Source organism: Phyllostomus hastatus, unplaced genomic scaffold (genome assembly GCF_019186645.2).
Source record: "Phyllostomus hastatus isolate PE091 unplaced genomic scaffold, TTU_PhHast_1.1 phas_scaffold_39, whole genome shotgun sequence".
Lineage (NCBI taxonomy): Eukaryota > Metazoa > Chordata > Mammalia > Chiroptera > Phyllostomidae > Phyllostomus > Phyllostomus hastatus.
Genome location: NW_025334028.1, coordinates 18,716,006 through 18,732,917, shown reverse-complemented (window position 1 = coordinate 18,732,917; position 16,912 = coordinate 18,716,006). Strand labels below are relative to the sequence as shown.

The window sequence follows — 16,912 nt, the reverse complement described above, 5'->3', positions numbered from 1 at the left end:
GGTCATGTGTTCTATGGGCCTGCATTTCTGCAAAGCTGCAATGGACTGAAGCCAAAAGGAGACTAAATAAGTTCTTTAGACAGGCCTGTGCTCTGCTTTCCCACAGCCTCCGCCATTCCTTATTGAGTCTGCCCTTCCTGCTTCACACATTCCTGCTACCTGGATGCCCTGGAGAGCATGTGGAATTGTGACCCTTGGTTTATGGATTTTATGCTAGGTCTTTCACATGATTTTTTCCCGTGGCCTGCATCATTTGGATAAATCAAAACTTGGTTGAGTTAATAACTATTTTCACAAAATTCATCACTTCCACCTAGTTTTATTTCTTGCTAAATATTTTCAAAATCGAAAAAGATAGATTGACTGTTGAAAACCTTGCATGAAAAATAACAGACAAAATGGTCTTAAAGGCATGGAGTTAGCTTTCTGTAGAGTCCAGCAGCCCAAATTATTGAAGAAAGTAGTGTATCACTTTGGGAAGTAATGGGCGAGTGAGTTTGGAAGAATGTAGTAGAATGGTATCACGTAATTCCTTAATTTTTCTAATTCTTTTCAAACCCCTATATTTTTTTGGAAAAAATAAAACCCTACCATGCTATAATGACATTGAAATAAAATAGTACTTTTGGTTTCAGTGAGAAATTTAGAGATTAAAACATCAAATTATCATAAATATAATAAACACATCTGCAGTGAAGCTAAAAGGATAATTCATGAATTTGTTTTAGAATTTTATGTAGATTTTAGTAATGTAGATTCTCAAAAGATCAAAACATGTTAAATAAATGGCATTTAAGTAAAGAATATAAGCAGTATAAAGGCAAGAGAAGTAAGGGAGTTAATGACTAATGATGGAAAACAACGTATAATAAAGCCTGAGTAAGAAAAAAAGAGCAGGACAATTAATCACCAAATTCAGAAGTCTTGCTCCACCCACGATGGTTGGTCACCATCAGGGCTGCCAGCAGGCTCTCAGGGTCTCAGCCATGCCCCTTCCCACTTGTCCCACAGGATGTGGTGGTGGTGGGAGAGGAAAACTTCACTACACCCTGCTACATTCAGCTGGATGCGGAGGCCTGCCACCTCCTCACAGAGAACCTCAGCACCTACGCCCTCGTGGGCCAGTCCACCACCAAAGGTGCTGCGAAGCGCCTGAAGCTGGCCATCTTCGGGCCACTCTGCTGCTCCTCCCTGGAGTACAGTGTCCGAGTTTATTGCCTGGATGACACCCAAGATGCCCTGAAGGTAGGTGGCTCCTGCCAGACTTGCCCTTTTCTCCTTCACATCAAAGCCAAGGTTTGGTGTGGCTGTGCACACCTAGAGAAAGTGTGTGTGTGTGTGTGTGTGTGTGTGTGTGCGTGCCCCAGTGCATGAACACAAGTGCTCGGCCCCAAAAGTTGCAATTTAAAAAAAAATTAGACATTTCTCTGAGTCCATGCTGATAGACGAGCTGTTTCCATTATGCTGATCCCTCCCAAGGGCTCCTTTTGTTTATCTTCCTTGATTTCCTTTAATGAAAAATTTAGAAGGGAGAATTTGGCAACAAGACGCATGGATGGTAAATAATCTGCTTCCATGTTTATCTCAGCTGTGTTCTTATAAAAGGAATTGGCGTAATTGCTCACACTGTATATTCCTCCTGTGTGCTACTGCATTTATGTGCTTTCCCATTCTTTTTATGAGGACAGCAAGGAAGAGGGTTAGCATTTGACAACAGGCTGCTGCTTTGCAGAATAAATGAGCTTAATACCTGGTGCTATTATTGCCATTCATTTATCCCATTTGAAGCTTTAAAGGATATAGTAAGTGCCTTTGAAGAAGTCACAATCTAGAAGGAGGAATAAAAGAAGCACACCAAGGACTAGGAGACAAGTCAGAGTGTGATTAATGCTGCAGTTGTATGCAAAGTTCTATGGAAGTTCGAGAGAAGAAAGCATGATATTGTTTTGAGGAAATCTGAGAAGCAGCTAATATTTGATATTGGCCTTAGTAGGAAATATAGTTTGACCAGTCATAATGGAAAAAAAATACAAGATTTTTAGGTGAAGGGAACAGCATGAATAAACACGGAGGGAACACTAAATACAGATTCCCTACAGGCATATTAGAATGAAAGGTGGGAGTTCCTTTAGGATGAACTTGATGGCCAGATAGAGGAGTTGAGATTCAGTTTCTTGAGTCAACAGAGAGTCACTGGAGAGATTTAAATAGAAGAAAGATGTGATAGGAAATACATGTTAAAAACGTTAGTCTGTGTCAATGGAAAAATTGAAGCAAGTTAAGAAGAAAAACAGTGCAGGCCTGGGGTGATGACAGAGGCATGAGAAGAGACCAGGTGGGAAAGGTTCTGTGTAAGTATCTCTTGAAGGGCGTGGTGACCGACACTGAATGTGTGGGCAAGAGATCAAGTCCGCCTCAAGTAAGAGTAGTAAATGCAGGTAGCTTTTGGGTGTGGATCTGGTGCCTTTGCTTTGGGAGTATTGAGTTAGAGATATGAATTATGCATCAGGACAAAGATGCCCAAGGGATAGAAATATGGCATGGTTCTCTAAACAGAGAGTGGATCCTGAGACAGAGACTGAAAAACCAATTGTATGTTGATAGTTGTCATTTATGGTGACCAGAGAGAATATCAAGGGGGCCTAGAGGGAGAAAATAATAATAAAAATAATAAGCATTACTGAGAACTTCCTATGTACCAGGTATGATTCTAAATATTTTTCATTAACTTGTGTAATCTTCCTAACAGCTCCCTAAGATAATTATCCCCATTTTACAGAAGTGTAATCCCAGGCACAGAAAGGTTAAGCAAGTTGCTGTAGGTCACACAGCTATTGAGTGGAGAGCACAAGCTTCATGCCCAGGTATCTGGCTGCAGTCTGGACTCTCCAGCCCTGAAGGAGGTTTCTCAAAGAGCCACTCCCTAGAACACAGGGGCCGAGGGGAGCCCAGCTATTGTAAGGGAAGATGGAAGGCAGCCAGCAAAGGAGCTTCTGAAGGATGAGCACCCAGAGAAGGAAGAAGAGAAGTGGAAGAAACATGTGTCAAGGAAGCCTAAGGAAACAATTTTTCTGAAAATCAGGGTATTTCTTTCTAGGGTTTCTCCCCAGAGAGTATTTCTGGGTCATGAAAACTCAGTGTGGCAGGTCGGGTCCGTGAAGGGAAGGAGACAGGCTCAGTCACTGGATGTGTGCTTGATGGTGGAGCCTGTAGGAGTTTCTGATGTTGAATAAATGATGTGAACACACAGCTCAAGCATAAAGCCTACAGTTATTTCTTTTATATTCCTTGCAAATGTGGTACTTCTGAGGTACTGTCAGGATAGAAATCATCCTAGGCTTACATTCTTCTTAGACTTTGTGGAGGAGCCATGGGGTCTGATTAAGGCAAATCTTTTTAACAATTCCAAGACAAATCATTGCAAAAAAGCATATTGTAAAAGACCTACATCATATTTGAAATGTTTGATATATGTATTTTATATGCATACACATAGTCCTTACACTCAGGCACCCTTAACCTTTCTTCTCCAAAGACACACACAAATCCATGCAAACAAAGGTAATATTTTATAAAGTAATTTGATTACTTTAATTAGTGGTCAACACCAAGAAAGACTGACAAACAGGTTTAAGCAGCGAAAACAACCCAAGCGCAGTTTGTATTGCGGTCAGTGCTTTCCAAGTAGACATTTATAAAGTCTCAGCATCTGGGGATCCAGCACTTAGCCTAAAACAACCATGAATAATGGATAAGCTTTCTTGTACCTCATGGCCTTTTAATAATGAGAAATGCCAAAATCCTAGTTACCAGGTGAGCTGTCTATCCAACTTACTAACAGAGACAATTAGTTCAGCCTAGCCAGCACTGCCTCAGACCTCAGACTCTAGGATTGGAAACTTGGGGCAGATAAACTCAGAAAAAGGCCCTTCATTACCTCAGTCACACTTTTTGGGTACCTTGCCTGCTAATGTGTCCTACCAGCCTCTCTCCCATATTCCTACTTTTCTCCCATTTGTCATCCATAAATACTGTCTTTTGCATCACCCCTTCCAAATACCTCCTCCTTCTTCACCTTCACCCTTCTCCTCACTCATGCTCTTCCAAAATCAGTAGTTCTTTGTCCCACACACACAGGAATCAGGTGGGGAGTTTTTAATAAAGAGTTTTAAAAAATTAGCCCTGAGATCTCAACCCAAAAGTTCTCATCTAATTGGTCTGGGTATTGGTTTTTGTTTGTTTATTTGTCTTTAGCACATACTTGGTAATGTCATAGTGAAGCAAAGGTTAGGCACTATTATCCAAAACACTATCACAGATCTTTTTGAAACTTTATTCTATTAAGGATAAACTTTCCTACATCCTCAAATCATTGTCTTCCCCATTCCTTTACCTGTTCACATTAACTGCGAATGGATCTTCCAAGTAACATGCCATACCTCACAACCCTACAGAGGATTACACCCACTGAACTGACCACAAAGCCAAGAGGCAAAAGTGCCAACACTTCTCATAGCCTGTGGGTACCTCTGGGGCATCGCTGTACTTTATGAGCTGGTTCTCTGTTCTGTTGTTATTTATTCTGCTATTCATTACTCTATTCAGTGCCTTAGTATAGAGCAGAATGCTCTATATAGTGTGGGGCAAAAGTAGCTACACAGTTGTTTATATGGAAAGTAATACAATAACTAATAAATAATAAAGGAGTAAACTCTGTGTTTTACATACTTACAACTATATACCTACTTTTACCCACCCTAGATATCCCTACGCTAGCAGTACCTGCCTCACGGTCTTTCTTTACACTCATTTTATTCCCAGCGTCCTCTCATATTCAAAGTTGCCTCTTAATCACAGTTTCTTTGCCTAAATTTATTATAGTAGACTTCAGATCATCCTACACCCTACCAGTGCGGGCCTGCTCTGCACAGGTGTCCAACCTTTTGGCATCTCTAGGTCACACTGGAAGAAGAATTGTCTAGGGACACACATTAAAAACATAGCACCACGTAATCACAAAATAATCTCATAATGTTTTAAGTAAATTTACAATTTTATGCTGGGCTGCATTCACAGCCACTCCAGGCTGCACGCGGCCCAAGGGCCACGGGTTGGACACCCCTGCCTTGCATTTATCCTTCATGTGCTACTGCACCACGATCTCCACCTGCCAAGATCTCCACCTGTAAACCTCTCCTTTTCTGACCACAACCATGTGACCTTCCATCTCTCAGACACGGTGCATGCAAGGCACCCTTAGTTCTTAAGGAAGAAATCCCTCAACCTTTTGTGGTCTCCTGATCCACAAACCCTCACCTGCTCATACCCATATCTATAGGGAACTCACTCGCACTCCAAAATGTCTTGCCATCTGGAACTGTTGCAGATTTTCCTAATTTCCATAGCTAAAGAAGACTCTGACCAAAGAAGCCCTCGACTTCTTCCTCCAGGCTGTTGAGTTGTTCTAAAATAATCATAAATTGCTAATTGAGTCTATTATAATCTCAAGATACCTGCCCCAAGCTTTGCTTCCCCTGCTTCTCCACAGTCCTTTCATTGACCTCTCCTTGACTCGTCAACTGTCACAGAGCACTTCTGCCAAGTCTCTCCCCCTCTCCTGAAGTCCCTGGCTACATTGCAGCCCCTTGTGTTCAGCAATGACCCAACTTCCATTGAACCACCCAAGGGACGCTCGCTCAGCTGCTGTCCTTAACCTTGAAACCTTTTACTTCAGCCTCTTCTAACCGAGGCTGGGCTCTGATGAAGAAGGGCCCCACTTCTCGTTTGGGTTTTAATCAGATCCTTCTATCACCTCCATCTCCTCAAAGCAGGTCTCCCCAGACTCGATATTTTCCTTCAGTTAATGCTGCGGACTGGGAATTCTTTCTGAATGGCAGAAACCTTCCTAGACTGTTGGACTAGGGTAGAGAGGGAAGGCCAGTGGAGTACTCATTCTCAGGGCTAAGGACCCCACAGTCTGGAGGGCTATTAGACAAAGACAACGTCTGGAGCTGAACACAGCGAGAATGCTAACTCCCTCCTATTATCATATGTGCTATTGCTTATACTGTCCATGGTGGGGGGAATGAGGCCACCATGTTAGTTTCAAACAACCCTGCTGCATTCTTTTATCTTTCCATCCATAACCTTAAGTTCAGCAACTTTCATAACCATTTCTCCGAGTTTAGTTAATCCTGGGGGCAAAAATGATTGCCGGAGATTTAAAAGCTTCGGTTTAGCCATTTAGAAGCATTGATGTGGAATCAGGTGCTGTCAGTGACCGCTGACATGAAAGTCAAGGCTGCTGCAAGACAAACGAATTCTCTTACACCTTCCAAGTGAGATTTTTGTGTTTCTGCTCAAAGAATGGTGGGAGCCACATGCAAACTGAGTTCATGCAAAGAGATGAAGGTATTAAGAGTTGTGAGTGCAGTTTAGAACCAATTCCATGCTCAAAAAGAAAGGTCTCCAATATTGCAAAGATTGTATTGGGTGGTATCTTTCCCTCCTGTTCAGGTGAATCAGTTAATAATTTTGGTGTTCTCAAAGACTTAAATCCTAATGAAAATAGACCAGAATTAAGAGAGTACAAGATTATATTTTGGTAAGTTTAAAAACACTCCAGGAGAAATACACATCTATGGAAAAATAAGTAATTTCTGCCCCACTATCCTAACGATACAATTTATAAGATTTTTCTTTCTTAACAAAGGGATTTATTCCAAACTCTGAGATTCAGACCCTAAAAGAGGAGTTATTTGCATATAGTCTAGGCAGTCTGTAGTATTCATTGAATTTCAGACAAATGCATGTGACAAAGAAACCAAGAAATGCGTATCAGCCTACCCTGGCTTTCTTCGTGTCGTCATTTACCACATACCCTGACCCAGGCTATAGTTGTGGAACAGTAACTGTGCATTATCACATTTTATTTTTTAAAAAAATGGAAAAAAATAAAAAATACTGAAAATTAGAGAAAGTAGGAAATCTAGTTAAGAATTGTGTGGTACTTACTCATATTGTGAGCTGCATTTGTACGTAGACACTCACAGAAGCCCATCAAAGGTTTTATTGTCATCCTTCCTCCTGGTCCTTCCCCACAAGTGTCCTTCTGATGCCCTCTCTGTGGGAATGTGCAACCCTACTGAACCTGGAACACCTGAGGCCTGCCTCTTCTCCTCCTGCTGACACTGGCCCTCTACTGACTTGACCCCATTAACCATATCTTTTCTTTCAGTTTCCTCAAACAACCTCAAAATTAGCTCTATAGACTTTCAGGATCCTGGTATTCAGAATTAAATTAATAGGCCCATATGTAGAACACATGTATTAGATAATACCAACAAAAAATGTGTTAAAATTAAAGCACGCTTTTCCTGCTGAGTGAATGAAAGGATGCGGCAGGAGAGGGGAGCTTGTGTCGGGCTGGCTGACTCTGCTGGTCTCGCCACTCATCAGCTCTGCAGCCCTGGTCACGGAACTTGACCACTTTGAACAGCCAGTCGGTCTGCATCAGGGACCCTGAGAAGATTCAGGAGATCAAAGCTATTAAATTTGCTGGCACAGAATAGGCACTTGATAATGTTAATTATCCTTAGGTGGACATTTGGATTATACTGGCATTTTGAAGATAATGGTTCAATGAAAATATTAACTCAAACTTAACTCTAATGGGAGGTGAGTTTCTGGGTCGGTGGCAGGCTAGCAGGTCAGCCTTTCAGGGGCAGGGATCTTTTCGGTGCCTCTAAATGTACTCTACGTTTATCACCTTCTCAGGAGACCTTGGCCCTGACTGTGGCCTCATCATATATTTTAGAAATGACCTGCCATGTTGAAAAAAAATTTTTAAGAGAGAGAAAAAAGAAGGAAGAGAAAATAGAAGTTGTGGTGGAGCCCCGGCCACTGTGGCTCAGTTGGTTGGAGCATTGCCCCATACCAAAGGTTTGCAGGTTTGATTCCCAGGATGCAGATTTGATTCCTGGTCTGTGTGCGTGCAATCCCCAATCCAGGCATGTACAGGAGGCAACCAATTCTCGATATTTTCTCTCTCTCCCTTCTTTTCTCTTTTCCTCTCACTCTAAAAGCCATTAAAAAATATCCTCAAATGAGGATTTTTAAAAAAGGAGCTGTGGTGGGCAGAAATGTCACTCTCCAAAGATATCTACATGTAAGGCTCAGGGCCTATAAATGTGTCACCTTACCTGGGGAAGGGAAGGCAGCCCCACCCACACCTTGACTTTAGTGCAGTGGAACCCGTGTCAGACTCCGCCCACCTGCCACATAGTCAGGTTATAAGTGTGTGTTGTTTCACGTTACTAAGTGTATGGTAATTTCTTACTGCAGAAATAGAAAACTAATACAAAAGTTAAAAAATAACATGTTAAGAGTTAAAGATAATACCAGACGACTTCAGAAATTCTAGAGCAACCTAAAAAGTCTTGTTCCTAATCCATAGATATGAGAGATCATCTTTTCCTTAGAAGTTTGAGCAGAGGTGGGCCAGTGATACGGCCACTTCCCTGAGCACCACCCTTTGGCATGTTGCTTCACACGTGTCCCAAACCACAGTGACCAGGCAGGCTGGAAGCAGCAGCTCAAACCAAGTACCCGTGGCGGCAGCAGCTGCGGGAGCAGCAGGCAGAGCCTGAGACACTGAGTCAGTTGATGGAAGCTGTTCGCACACGGTCACCGGAGCTGGCCTTGTTATTGTTAGGGATGAAGTATGGCAGACAAACTCAGGGGGAGAACAGAGCTCCCCAGCATGAACACGGGAAGAGAGAGGGGTGCAGCCAGGCCTGATGCCAGCAGCGATGACCAGAACCAGGTGGCAGAGGCCAGGCTGGCAGACAGTCACATGTTCTCCACAGCCAGCTCAGCAGCCTGAGGCCTGAGGCGGGAGGAGGGGTTGGCTCAAGGGCAGCTGAGAGCAGTCACTGAAAAGCTGGCAGGGAGCAGGAGAGAAGGATGGCATTCTCTCTGGCCTCTGTTTTGGAGGAGTACAGGCCCACAGCTGTGACAGCAACAGTGGCGACAGTCTCAGTAGCAAAGACAGAAATTTCTCATCCCTGAATGACAAGGGCAGGTTCCAGCACAGGATGAAAGAATGAATAGGAGCTAAGCAGGTTCCATAAAATCTGATGGGAGATGTGAATTTTTTAAAACACCACTCAGCACAGTCCTTGAAGGTTGGTCTTTTGAGGTTTAACACGTGTGGCGTGCTGAACGTTTGCCAGTTTTTCCTCTGTGCTTCCAGAGCCCTGTGTCCATATGGCAAAAGCGTGCAGAAGCATGGGGAGGGTGGACACAGGTCTCAAACCGCACAGCTCGGCCTTTCATGCTTGCTTCAGAGCCCTGGACAAAGCGTGGATGCTGGGTGTCTCTCCAGTGTGGGGTATAGTCAGACCAGACCAAAACAAGCCCCTTGGAGTGCAAGACTGGCCATTGCTTCATTCACTGCCCTTTGTGCTCTCACCTCTGAGGCATACTGTGAGTGCTCTCCTCACAGCAGCTGCCTCCACCCACTCGGGTCCTGGCAGTGTCTGTCCCCAGGCCCCTCAGCAGCACTACACACAGCTGATTTGGGGCTCCGTGTTTCCTTCAGGAATAGAGAGTGTGCAGCAAGTCACACCCAGACACTACCAAGAAAAAGGCAAGGCAAATGAAACAAAGCCTTGATTTAACCTCCTCCAACCTTCTCTTCCAGATGAGATTTTAATGAGTTATGTGAGATTTAAGGTAAGCATTGGCATCTTCCTCTCTCTAGACAGTAAGATTTCTAATAAGAAAAGGAAAGCAGTGATAGCAGAGGTGTGGGAGGGAAAACCAGACAGAGACAGAGAAGGAAGCTAAAGGCTAGACAGGTAGAATGATCAACTCTTGAGAAACGGGGAGCTAAGGAAAGTGCCTCTGAAGACGAGGAAGGAAGCACAGTCAGAGCAGCGGTGCGAGAGAGGAGTCAAGTTCTTGAGCCCGATGAGGGTGACAGGGGACCAGTCTGAGAACAGCGTGTAGATCAGGGCCTGGGCCCCAGGACCTCATGCAGTTTCTGGCACCAAGTCACTGCTTGGCACTCAGGCAGAGCCTGGTCGAGCTCTGAAATACAGGCTTCCTGATTCCCAGTGTACGCAGCTCTGTCGCCTGGGGCTCTCGTGTGCACTCCTCATGAGACTGACACTTTAGGGGAAATTGGCCCAGGCTGGGAAGGAGCTGGAGGAGGAGGAAGAACAAGAGTGGCAGTGAAGGCAGGTGCCATCTGACCCTAGCAGTGATGCAGAGAGCAACATTCTGGGCTTGGGAAAACCAGAGTGTGGGAGTTGTAGGGCTCCTCCCACTCGCCTTGCTCCAGCAGCCCTTAATGAGCCTCTCATCTCCAAGCCTGGAAGACAGGGCTGGGTGCAGGCCAGAGGGGCTCCCTTTGTACGTCCAAGCCTTTAAAACAGCTTGGATTTATTGTGGCTCTTAAGTGGGCCAGGCTAATGGCTTGGCATGGGTAATGTCTTCGTTTAATTGGTTATTGTGAAAGCCGCTTGTTTCTACTGTGGAATCCCTTGTCCCTGCCTCTGGAGCAATGCCTCACAGGTTCCCTGAATCAATACAGCCCTCCAACAGGGCCTGTGATGGGCAGCCATGCACTGGGGAAGCAGCCACCTCGCAGGACTGCTCTGACCCCCGCAGGAACCGGGCTCTGACACCCAGGGGACTGCTCCTGATGACATTACACATTATGACTGGGATTCTCTAGTGTGTTCCTGTGAAGTGATTGGCTAGCGACACCTCTATTGATAACTGACCCCTGAGAGAGTCTTTTCAAGGTTAAGTTAGAAGGGTGGAAGTGGAACTGACAAACTCAGAAAGTGACTCCTTCTATAGAAGCAGAGCGAGCCAATCAGAGCAGCAGGTAGAGGCATCAATAGCCAAACAAGGCCCTGAAGTGCGGGTGCTGCCAGGAAGGAGACAGCCTTTGCAAGAGAAGGTGGCATTTATATTTCTGAGAACAAAGAGCCTAGATGATCCTAATTCCCATTATGGCATTTCTTTGCAAGGTCATGATATTTTTCTTAAGTCTTCCTAAATCTTTTGACCTTAAATATATTTTGTTCCTCATCTCTTTTAAGATGCATGAAATATCCTAGCAGTAAGGAAGCTGTCTTGGAGCTGAGCACACTATGCTGGGGTTCCTGTTTATATGTCGGTCTACCTGCCGTGGTCCAGGGATGGGTTGGGGCAGGGACAGGGACTTGTCTGTGTGCCTCAGAGCCTGACAGGGCTCCTGGCAGAGCCTGTGTGCTTCATGGATGCTGGATGAATGCACCCAGGAAGACTGAGGGAAGGAACACATTTAACTGTGACACTGTGTGTTGTTGATCGAGGCACACACCTGTTATGTTCATGTTCTCTTACTTACCTGCATCAATATATAAAAACCAAAATGATTTCATGCAGAAAGAACCTCAAAAATCAAGCTTTTTGAAATGCAAGTTACAGTATTTTTAAGTGGGATGGGCTAGAAAATATCTGAAATTATAATACTTAAACCATAACAATATGGACAAATAAGGTTAATTAACCTGACCAGTGGTCTTGCTTCTTCTGTCTTCTGACACAAAAGTTATGTATGGGATTCGCTATGTGTGGCAAGTCACCTCTGACTCATGTATGGTTTCAGAGGATTTTAGTTGTCAAGGTGTTGTCTTATATGTTACTTTTAATATCTTGAATTTCCACTTCAACATTTGTTTAATTTGCACTTTGCATACTGTCTTCTCCTTTACTTTGTTGTTTCCTTGAAGTTGAACATCCTGAGTGTGATGATCCTAGTTGCTACTTTTCAGGAAAAAAAATAAATTTAGGTTTTCTAAGAATCCTTTGAACTGAGTCATTTTCTCCTGGAATGATTTCTCCCAGAGTCCAGTGCAAGGTCGACCAGCTAAACCGGCAGCCTCTGAAATGGAGCGCGCACACCCCAGGCCCACGGAACTTTGGGGTGAACATAAACTAATACACGTTTTCTGTGTTTGGCTTATCTCATGCTTTTACCTTTTGTATTTTATAATAGAACAACATGTTGATGTATTGATATAGGCCTATAATTTACAGAAAAACATACAAAATGAATGCTTGATTTTTTAAACATTTTTATTGTCATTCAAGTAGAATTTTCTGCCTTTCCCCCCCACCCCTCCCCACCACCCCAGCCCTCCCTACCTCTCTCCCCTGTTTCTACTCCCCCTTGTTTTTGTCCATGTGTCCTTTGTAATTGTCCCTGCAAACCCTTCACCCCTCTCCCCTCTGGTCACTGTCAGCCTGTTCTCAATTTCAATGTCTTTGCTTGATTTTTTGACTAGTAGGCACATGAAGTCACACGTGTTTAGAGACCTCTGCTGTGAGCAAGGATGCTGTGGGCATGCTGGGCAGTTCGCCTCTCACCACGGTTGATGTCTAATCGAAGCAGAGAGAAAAGTCAGGCTCCCCCCAGCTCTGCACAGCAGCACTGCGTCATTTCTGGTTGGTGGAGAGATGGACAGCTTAAGAATACAGAAAGTGTGTGTTTTCTGGTCTCATTGTCTAAAATGATACTTTATTTAGCATAGCAAATATAGTCAACAATTGTAATAATTATGTGTGGTGCCAGGTGGGTACTAGACTTACAGGGGGAATCACTTCGTAAATTATATCAATGTGTACCCACTAAGCTGTATACCCAAAACTAATATAAAATAATATTGAACGTCAACTGTAACTTTTTAAAAAAGAATTAACTACAAAACTGAAATTAAAAATAAAATGACACTTTACTTGGGACTTTCTCTCAAAAAAGGGCTCAAGCCAGCCCACTCACTTTCCCTGCTAGGGAGAACTCTTTACCATGACTTGAGGTCAATGCCAAGGCCAAGGATTGACTCCACCCCAGACTTTGTGCTTGCAACGTGATATTAGATTTCTTGACTTCAAGGTCATGGCCAATATGCAATTTAGGTTGTTTTCAATTGTCTGCCCTGCCAAGAAAACTGACAATGCTCCCTATATCTTCTCTAATCTATGTTGATTGTAGGAATAGGGTGTGGATTATACATCGTTGGGTACAATTACCTCCCGGAATACAATGCTTCTTCTTTCAGACATCCCAGGGAGATAATTTGGACATAATGAAGATCTATAGTAATCAGATAATTACTATCGATTGCTCTTTAGACGTCTTGATGAGGTAATTAGGGTATACTGGAAAGAAGCTAGAACTGATTGATTGGCATGACTGTAATCTCAAAGATTTCTAATTATGTTTCTTTTCTTCTAATGGCTTATAAACAAACATCATTTTAGCTTTAGAATTTGTCAGGTGCCAGGTTCACTGGGAACATCAGCTTTCTCTATTATGCTAACTAGACACTGAACATGAACATGATCAACATAAGCTCATTATGCCTTCCTGCTGAAGCAGAAGAAACTGTAATTAACCCTCCCTTTCCTTATTCGTCTTCATGTCTTCATTTCCACATGGCCAGGTCCTTGTCCAGGAATGGAGTGTAAATTGTTGTGAGCGGGAGGTCCACGAGGAGCATGTGTGACCCCGGTGGGTGGCGTGGGTCTGTATAGCCTCCAGGGGCCGCTCCGAGCCTGCTGAGCCGCAGGCACAATGGAGCCAGAGCATAATGACACAGTGTATGTGGCCGGGTGGTCAACTGCCTAGTTGGGGGCTGGCTGACTGCCTGGTTAGGGGCAGGATCCTGTCACAAGTAATAGCTACTCATCAGCCAGCAATATTGAATAATCTCAACATCAATATTCTCAAGCAGCTGGACCACACTTGTCTTTCCATCCATGTGCTATTGCCTTATTGCTTCCATTAGACACTAATTAGAGGAGTCCCTGTCTGAGACCGTTCCATACTATCCTAATATTTCCTACACCTTATAGGACCTTTCAGCAGTGTGCATGGTTTAGAATAATGGCCTGACTGAAAGATGATGGATGTTGAACACCACTAAAGAAGCGGCTTCAAATGAGCTGTTTACGTCTAATCAATGATGTGGGTGAGCTCTGCACTTACCGGACTACAGTCTGGTTCACATACTCACAGTTCTCCACCTCGACCCGTCTGTGTGTGGCAGCCGGCAGGCGCCAGTGCCTGTGTGTGAAAAGGCCTGAGCACGGAATCCTATGTTTTCCATTGAAATCTCACCAAAGAAGGAATTATATTTTTATAAAATCCATTATTTTCTTGAACTCCTATTAAAGAAAAGAAAGGTCACATATCACTTACATATTTGTATCACTAAAACTTTGTATGGGTGAGGGGAGCAAAGTGTGCACGGGGATGGTTCAGACAGCAGAAGAGAGCCAGGACATTTTGTTCACTGATAGCTTGTGGTTAGATGCTGTTTGGATGATCACAACTGGAGTTGGATATGCTTCATTAACACCCATTAACTAGGACACTAATGGAGCATTGAGGAATGGATGTATATATAGAATTTGTCTTTGTTTTACATCTTTATAGTGTAAGTTATATAACAAATTTTTTGATTAGCCACATTTCTTGAGAAATAAAGTATTCTTTTTAAAATTAAATCTGGCCCTGGTTGGGTACCTCAGTTGGTTGGACCATTGTCGCATGCACCAAAAAGTTGCAGGTTTGATTCCTGTTCAGGGTATATACCCAGGTTGCAAGTTCAGTGCCCAGTCAGGGTATACAGGGGGTGGGGGTGGGGCAACTGATTTTTGTGTGTGCCTCTCTCACATCCCCTCCTCACCCTCCCCTACTTATTCTTTCTCTGAAATCAGTGAACATATCTTTGGGTGAGAACTAAAAAATAATGAATAAAAAATAAAATAATTAAATTTAATATGAGTAACTGTTTAGTTCAATATTTGGTGCTGAGAAACCTTCCTAATTTGCATCAGTGTATTTTCTTCTAATAGGACATATAATGAACACATTTTAATTTTTTTAATAATTTGAAATCCTATAATAGATAATTTTAAGCAAATTTTTACTATTTTATTTCTGTAGCTAAAGAAACTAAAAAAGATAGAAAAAATACCCGAAGCACATTCCAAATTTTTGTTCACAAGCTGGTTTTACCAAGTCAAAGACACAGGTCTATTTTCTAGTTATTGGCTCCTTTCCCTAAAAGTTCATTGAAGATCATCTTACTTATCTGCTTATATTTTTCTTTCATCTGGGTGTTTTCCATTTGGGGTTCTTATGGTTATTTTGCTGTAGGTGAATGATATTCTGCCTGTTCGTCGGGAACTGCAGACTGTACTGAATTTGCCCCCAACAGTGGGACTGCTGATGAATAGTTGATGGTCAGCAGATCCAGCCACACACACACTGGCAGGGGCTTCAGCGGAAGGGCCTTGAGGTTGCAGAAATGGCCGCCACATGTTGCACAAGTTAGCACGGTTGGGGGCAGGCACAGTGGGAAACACTCATCTGATGAGAGAGCTGGTAGAAGTGATACAATTCAGTAATTTGCTTTCGGCTTTGGGCGTGTCGTTGCAGGAAGTTTTGCAGCTTGAGAGACAGATGGGAGGACAGCTCCTAGAGGAACCGAAGGCTCTTCATTTCAAAGGCAGTGCCCACAACCTGCGCCTGTCCATTCATGACATCGCCCATTCCCTCTGGAAGAGCAAATTGCTGGCTAAGTATCAGGTAAGGTTCCCAAGATGAACTAAAGGCTTGGAGACAACATGAAGGAGAACTACAATCACTTGGACACAATATATCCCCTTCCTTGAAGATAATCATACATACATCAGCAGTTGTTTCTCCAAATAATTTGGGATTATTTCATACTTTTGAAAAATACTCCAGACTTATTTGAAGAGATGCTTTTTTCTTAATTCTCCTTCAAATAATTGGACAATCATTCTTTTATAGGCAAACAAGACTTCCAAGTTCATCATTACCTTTCAGGGTAAATATTTATGTGCAATTGACTTTAAAAGCCTTATAATGCATCCCCAAGAAAAACAGAAGAGCACTGCCATCTCAGGTGACACAAGGGAGAGCACCTCCACTCTGAAAATGGAGAAGGGTCCCCAGTTTCAAAACTGAATTAAGCATTCAAAAATAAAACCTGGTTAGCATTTTATTAAATCTTAGCACATTGCTTCCCAAGTCCCATTGTATGTTCCTGTCCCAAAGCATAGGGACTCTCCAGGGGTTCCACCTCCTCTTCCACCAGCCAGCTGAGTTCTCAGGGACCATGCGATGGGGCCACCAGCCTCATTCCCAGGCCTAGGAGAGGGACACACACTTGGATAAACTGTGAAGTGCAGTCTGCACGCCAGCAAGTCCAGTCCCACGCCCCAGCACTGCAGCTGGACTGGTTGAGGTTTCCTGGTATAAATCGATGGATGTACTAGAAGGGTTGAAGAGGAGACTTTCCAACTCCCTCCATACTGTCAGGGTCTAGTCCTCACATCCATGGCATGGGAGGCCGACGGGCTGATCCGGTGACAGTCTGGAGCTTCAGTGGGGGTGCACGCCACACTCTTCTTGATCAGCCAACACTTGATTGAGAGATCTGGTTTTTAACTTTCTCACGAAATCTCTTCCTTTGCTTTCTTCTTCTCCCTATTTTGCGACTGTCATAAAAGTCCACAAATCTTCCTCTTTTATGAACAATTTCCTTTGTGTAATCATAATGGAAAAATACTGCTTTTCTAATAATGATAACCTGCTATTGGTTCAAACCAAGCCTGGCTGAATTCTACCCTGCGCCAGACACTCAGACACTTTGGTTTATCTCACCTGACCCTGGCCGGGTAGGACTCAGGTACTCTTTTCCTTACGCTTTCTCAGATGAGGTGTGGAAAGGTTACAGAACATGCCACAAGCCACCAAGTAGGTGAGGGGAAAGTGTTCTCATTTGTACTTAATTCTGTGCTCTTAACCACGGTGTTC

General features: G+C 43.5%; 1 protein-coding gene across 1 annotated transcript in view; it reads left to right on the top strand.

The window, feature by feature from the left end:
* Nucleotides 1-16,912, top strand: part of UNC5C (unc-5 netrin receptor C) — a 349,058-nt gene that overhangs the window by 319,447 nt on the left and 12,699 nt on the right. The window contains exons 13-14 of the mRNA XM_045820399.1: nucleotides 1,012-1,245; nucleotides 15,506-15,655. Of these exons, the coding sequence (XP_045676355.1) occupies nucleotides 1,012-1,245; nucleotides 15,506-15,655 (384 nt within the window). The remainder of the gene's footprint in view (nucleotides 1-1,011; nucleotides 1,246-15,505; nucleotides 15,656-16,912) is intronic.